This window comes from Cetorhinus maximus, chromosome 19 (assembly GCF_964194155.1).
Source record: "Cetorhinus maximus chromosome 19, sCetMax3.hap1.1, whole genome shotgun sequence".
In the NCBI taxonomy this organism is placed as follows: domain Eukaryota; kingdom Metazoa; phylum Chordata; class Chondrichthyes; order Lamniformes; family Cetorhinidae; genus Cetorhinus; species Cetorhinus maximus.
The window spans coordinates 70,427,287-70,433,286 of record NC_135897.1 but is presented as its reverse complement, the minus strand read 5'-3'; the positions used below and the strand labels follow the sequence as shown (position 1 = coordinate 70,433,286).

Below are 6,000 nucleotides of genomic sequence, written 5' to 3'. Positions count from 1 at the left end.
GGGAGAGATGTTAGGCATGGCTTCCCTTCTTTTTTCACTTATCCACTGACCAAAGACAGCGTGTTTGAAAAAACGGCATTGTAACTTGTGAGTGCTTTAATTGTCAGGAACAGGTGAGTGACAGGTTTGTAAGTTTTAAAAGAAAGATAAATATTTATTGTTCGGCACTACAATGTACACAACTATATATGTTATACCCAGGCTCATACTCACACAGATACACATATGCTCAGGAAAAGATTGCAATTATAAAAGTAGCACGCATTTTAAGTTTTATGATTTCAAGAGTTCTTTGTTATACTTGCCATTCCCCGGGTTGAAGACTTGAAATGATACAGGACTGTAGTTGCCTTGTGATCTCCAAATTTGTAATAATGGAGACAAATGACAAATCAGCTCCAAAGATACCCCACATACGCATGATGCTTCACCTTCCTCAAAGACCATCACTACCAACAAGGTGATCTGCAATAATTTCTTCAACTCTTTCACCATACACATCTCCTATCTGTCTCTTTTTGTCCCATTTCTATAAAAATCCTCAAACTTCTTAAACTTGCATCTTCCTCTCCGCTGCATGGCACCAACATTAATGCTGGTGTCTTTATTGATCTTCTTAACAGCCCTTCCTCCCCACTTTAGATGCCCACATTCTTGATCACATTCCAGATCATCCACTACCGTCTCTGTATGTGTTATCTGCCAACCTATGCCTTGGAGATGGTATGAGAAAATCGACACGTTCTTTGGTTCCAAAACGGAGGCCATACACTCAGCAGCCTGTATCCTCCTCTCTTACATCACTCACTTCTACTGTACCCTATCTAACACAGCTCCCAAAATTTAAACTTTGCAGTTTCATTTCCAAGTACCACCCAATCTCAGCTCTAATTGGACATATTTCCTCCCAGAGGCCTACCTCTCCTCTCTCGACACTTATCCAAATTCTTGTTCTTCAACCAATGTTTGTCAATATGGCAACCTCCTTGATTTTCAGGCATTTTTCTCCTCTTTCAAGTTGTTGACATTCTCTTAAAAAGACTTAACTCTTCTATTTTCTAAACTACAGCTCTATCTCTAACTTTTCCCTTCAAATTAACTTGAATGCAAATTGCCACCCAATTATTGCACTATAGTCCCTCAATGTTTCCAGTTTGTGTGAATCTAAGCCAACTTCTAAGTAGCCCAAAACAGGTGGATGACTTGCAAATCACATTCTGTACAACTGAAACCAGGGTTTGTTATTGTTCCTCATTCTCCTTCACCTTTCTATTCCTTTTGACACTCAACCATTCCAGTCACCTCCATTGCCTTTCCCCTGTGATCCACCTTCTGGATCATTGTTCTTCTGTGGTCAGTCCTACCTGTCCCAAGGAGGCCATTTCATCTCCTTAAATGGTTTCTCCTTATTTGCCGACGTGACTATGTCTTTGTCTGCACACATGGTCATCTCTTGTGTGTGTGAGGTTTTTATCCCTAGATTGCTCCTAATCATCTTCTATATAGTGTTTCATGATGGCATTACTTGCAAGTATGGTCCCAGTTTCCACATGTGCATGTAGAACTGGCTTCAGTCACTCAAGTTGCATCACAGCACAGCCTTAGCATTCTGTCCAACCCTGAGAGGTTTCAATACTACAAACAGTCCTGTGCCTTCCTCCACTTCTTGGGCATTGCCTGATTCCTTACTTGCGTAATTTCCACTCCCTTTTACTGCTGATTCCTGATTCATGCCATGGCTGCATTGGTAGCACTCTCATCTCTGAGCCAGAAGGTTCTAGGTTCAAATTCCACTCTGGGACTTGAGCAGAAAGATCAAGGCTGACACTCTAGTGCAGTACTGAGGGAGTGCTGCAGTTAAAAATATTGTCTGTCAGATGAGATGTTAAACTGAGGCCCATTCTGCCCTTTCATGTGAATGTAAAAGGTCCCATGGCACCATTTTGAAGAAGACCACAGGCGACATCCACTCTGTGTCCTAGCCAATATTTATCCATCATCAACAACACTAAAACAGATTATTTGGTCATTATCGCATTGCAATTTCTTGGAGATTTCTGTGTATAAATTGGCTGCCGTGTATCTTAAAACAGTGACAACACTTCACAAGTACTTAATTGACTGTAAAATGCTCTGGGACATCCTGCGGTCATGAAAGGCATTATATAAATGCCTTTTTCATTACCTCGAATGTTATTCTTTAAAAGGCTGTCCATTTAGCAACTGCACTTCCATCCTACATAAACTTCAATTAATAAAGAAATCTGCAGGATGAGTCTACAGAATTTTTTGCTCACCATCCTCCTTTGTTAGGAAGAGCACAAATGAACCGATTGTAAACAGTCAATTCACACCTTAAGCAGGGAAAATTTACATTTTTAAGGACCTTTGCTTGGTCTTTAACAACACTTAAAAATCGGCTCTATTGCATTTTAAAGGAGTTTGTAGTCTCCAGCATCTATGTAAATGCTCACTTGTTTGAAATGAGTGAATTCCAATGAAAAAGATAAAGTTAAAGGAAATCACCTAGGTGAAGATGGGTATTGCATTTTGTTCTGAATAAAATAGTCCTTTCTGGTTCCAAAATCCTAAGAAAGCGAGAAACTGAATGGAGAGGGTAAGTATCACACTGGGGACGGGGAACGAGCAGAGTCCTGAACCCCATCGCTCGCAATGATATCGCAGAGTGAAGCGCGACAACTGCGCATGCACCGCGTTGGCAGCAAACGCCCCCCTTTGTTAATCGGCTTAAATCCGTGCCCTCTGGTTCGCCACCATTCTGCCAATAGAACAGTTTTCCTCTGTCTACCCTGTCCAAACCTCTTTCCCCAACCTCTTTAATATTAACCATTACCTACTGAATATGACAGTCAAAGAACAAAGAGCGGCGGGGACGAAACGTTCTCCTTTCCCAAGATGGCAGCGCTGGACCGGCTCCTGGAATGCGCGCGTGCGTCTAGGCCGCCAATCAGCGGGCCCATTGTGCGATTGCGCGGTCTGGATGGCCGTTTGGTTGCGAGGCAACAGGAGAAGGACGCGCCCGGAGAAAGATGAGACTCAAACGGTTCCTGCTGCGGTATTACCCGCCAGGTAAGGTCAGGTCAGGCCAGGCCCGCGGCGGGGGTGGGGTACTGTCCAGGGTCAGGGTGAAGGTGGGTGGGGGGTAGAGTTTCAAAGGGTTAACTCCTGAGGTCAGCCAGCAGAGATGCTGGTGTACCTGAGCGCTGAGCCTTAGCCAGTGAGGAGAGGTCCATGAACCCGAGTCCCCACCGACCGTCACTGCTCTTCTCCTGGGCCGTTGTTTCTCAAATCGTATGTCATTTTTTTTTTTAAATTGGCGGCACAGCAGATGGAGGTTTGACGTTTGAAACTTCGTGACCGAAACACTTCCCACCCTTTTTTTGTTTTATTTTATGAAGCCGGGCACGAAGTTACAAACTGTGGCTCGTGAGGTTTTTTTTTTGCCTCGACGCTCTCCCGTGTCCCTCCTCCTCTTAAAAAACCCTCCAGTCTGGTCATCTAGTGGCGGATGTAACTAAAGGGACAAAAACAGAAAGAAGGCGCTGGAAAAACTCAGCAGGCCTGACAGCATTTGTGGAGAGATAAACAGAGTTAACGTTTCGAGTCCGTATGACCCCTCAGAGTTAAAACGTGATGAAACGAGGTGTGTTGGGGTGGGGGGGGTGGGGGGGTGGTGGGTGGTGGGGGGGGGTGGTTGGGTGGTGGGGGGTGTGGGGGTGGTGGTGGTGGTGGTGGGGGGAGGTGGGGTGGTGGTGGGGGGGGTGGTGGTGGGGGGGGTGGGGTGGGGGGAGTGGGGTGGGGGGAGTGGGGGGTTGGGGGGGAGTGGGGGTGGGGTGGGGGTGGGGTGGGTGGTGGGGTGGGGGCGGTGGGTGGGGGTGGGGGGAGTGGGGGTGGGGTGGGTGGTGGGGTTGGTGGGTTGGTGGGGTGGGGGGGGGGTGGGGGGTGGGGTTGGGGGGGGGTGGTGGGGGGGGTAGTGGAGCAGGTGTAGCTGGATGGAAGGCCAGCGACAGATGGGGGCAAAGGAGCGATTGACAAAGGTGTCTGAACAGAAGGACAAAGGGGGTGTTACAACTAAAGGGATGCTGAAATTATCAAAAATGTTGTTGCTTTTCACAAATACACAATGAATGTTTTTTTGTCTCTACAGGAATTATTTTGGAATATGAAAAAGGAGGGGAGACAAAGAACAAGTCCATCGATCTGCTTGACTTGACTCCAGTGTAAGTGTGATGCCTGAGTAGCTTTAAAATGCAAATGACTTTTACATGGTGTAAGGAACATAGGACTTAGGAGCAGGCTACTCAGCCCTTGGGGTCTGCTCCGCCATTCAGTAAGATCATGGCTGATCTTGTTGTGGTCTCATCTCCGCTTTGCTGTCTGTCCCCCATAACCCTTGACTCCCTTGTCTGACAAAACTTACATCGTATTTACAGCACAAAATGGGATTCTGCCCTTCTTCAACTAGCCTTGTCATCATATCTTTTTAAAATAAAAATAGCAAAGGCTGGAAATACTCAGCAGGTCAGGCAACATCTGTGGAGAGAGAAACAGAGTTACTGTTTTAGATTGATGACCTTTCACCAGGCATTGTTACTGATGCAAACAACATTCAAACTTGGTGCTGCTTGCTGGTTTGTTTGATAGCAGTGCATCTAGCATAGGCTGCATGCACCTGAGTGGCTGCACACCTCAGCAGGAAGCCCAATTTTGTGTGACACTTGTAATATTTGAAGCTAGCCTACACTACTTAAAGCCAATCTGCACCTCTTACAGGAGGGAGGGATGCATTCTGGCTGGAACAGGTGCTGAAACTGGTTGCAGAAGAGCGTGCGAACAAGAAGGCCATGGAATAATGTTGCAGCAGGATAGAGAGCATGCTGCAACTTCCTCAGACACTGCAATGGACACCTTGGTGAGGAGGTGTTCACAAGGGGAGATGCCCTCTATCCACAGAAGGCCCTCCAAACAAACTGCAAAGGCAATAGGAGCAGATAGCTTTTGCTGACAATGCCAAGAATCTAGCTCTGAGGACTGGATGCAGTGCTGCAGGAAGTTCAGTGGTCTCAAATGAATGGTCAAGGTAATTTTCAAATGCCAATTCTCACCAACAGCACCACTAGATTAACACACTACTGCCATCAGATACCTACCAACAATCCTCAACAATCACAACCCATGCACCACGTTCACCCTCACTTCACCCTCATATATTTTATACTGTTGCAACCTTCGGAGCAACATCTCACATGTGGCATAGATTGTCAGCTAATCAAACATGACTACCACATCACCAAACATATTGTATCACACTCACTGACATACATCCCTACCTCTTGCAGGGCAATGTGGCTCTTAACCAGAGGCAGCAACACCCAACTGGCAGGGGATGGGCACAGCTGCATGTCCTAATCTAATGCAGGAGACGAGGACTTGATTATAGGAGCTAGGATGTCTTACTGCAGCTGTACAGGGCCTTGCTGAGACCACACCTAGAGTATTGTGTGCAGTTTTGGTCTCCTTACCTCAGAAAGGATGTACTTGCCAAAGAGGGAGTGCAGCGAAGGTTCACCAGACTGATTGCTAGGATGACAGGATTGTCGTATGAGGAGAGATTGGGTCAACTAGGCCTGTATTCACTGGAGTTTAGAAGAATGAGAGGGGATCTCATTGAAACGCATAAAACTCTGACAGGGTTGGATGGACTGGATGCAGGGAGGATGTTTCCCCTGGCTGGTGGGGGGCGGTGGGGGGTTTCCAGAACAAGGGGTCACACTCTGAGGATATGGGGTAGGCCATTCAGGACTGAGATGAGGAGAAATTTCTTCACTCAGAGGGTGTTGAACCTTTGGAATTCTCTACTACAGAAATCTGTGGTGGCCAAGTCACTGGATATATTTAAGAAGGAAATAAATAGATTTCTAGAAGGGCCGAATAACCTACTTCTCCTATTTTCTATGTTTCTATCATTGTTGTAGCTAT

At 46.3% G+C, this 6,000-nt stretch overlaps 1 protein-coding gene across 1 annotated transcript in view; it reads left to right on the top strand.

Moving 5' to 3' along the window:
- The first annotated feature begins 3,000 nt into the window (after positions 1-3,000).
- daw1 (dynein assembly factor with WDR repeat domains 1) overlaps positions 3,001-6,000 on the top strand; it is a 65,548-nt gene continuing 62,548 nt past the window's right edge. The window contains exons 1-2 of the mRNA XM_078564069.1: positions 3,001-3,090; positions 4,169-4,241. Of these exons, the coding sequence (XP_078420195.1) occupies positions 3,051-3,090; positions 4,169-4,241 (113 nt within the window). The 5' untranslated portion in view covers positions 3,001-3,050. The remainder of the gene's footprint in view (positions 3,091-4,168; positions 4,242-6,000) is intronic.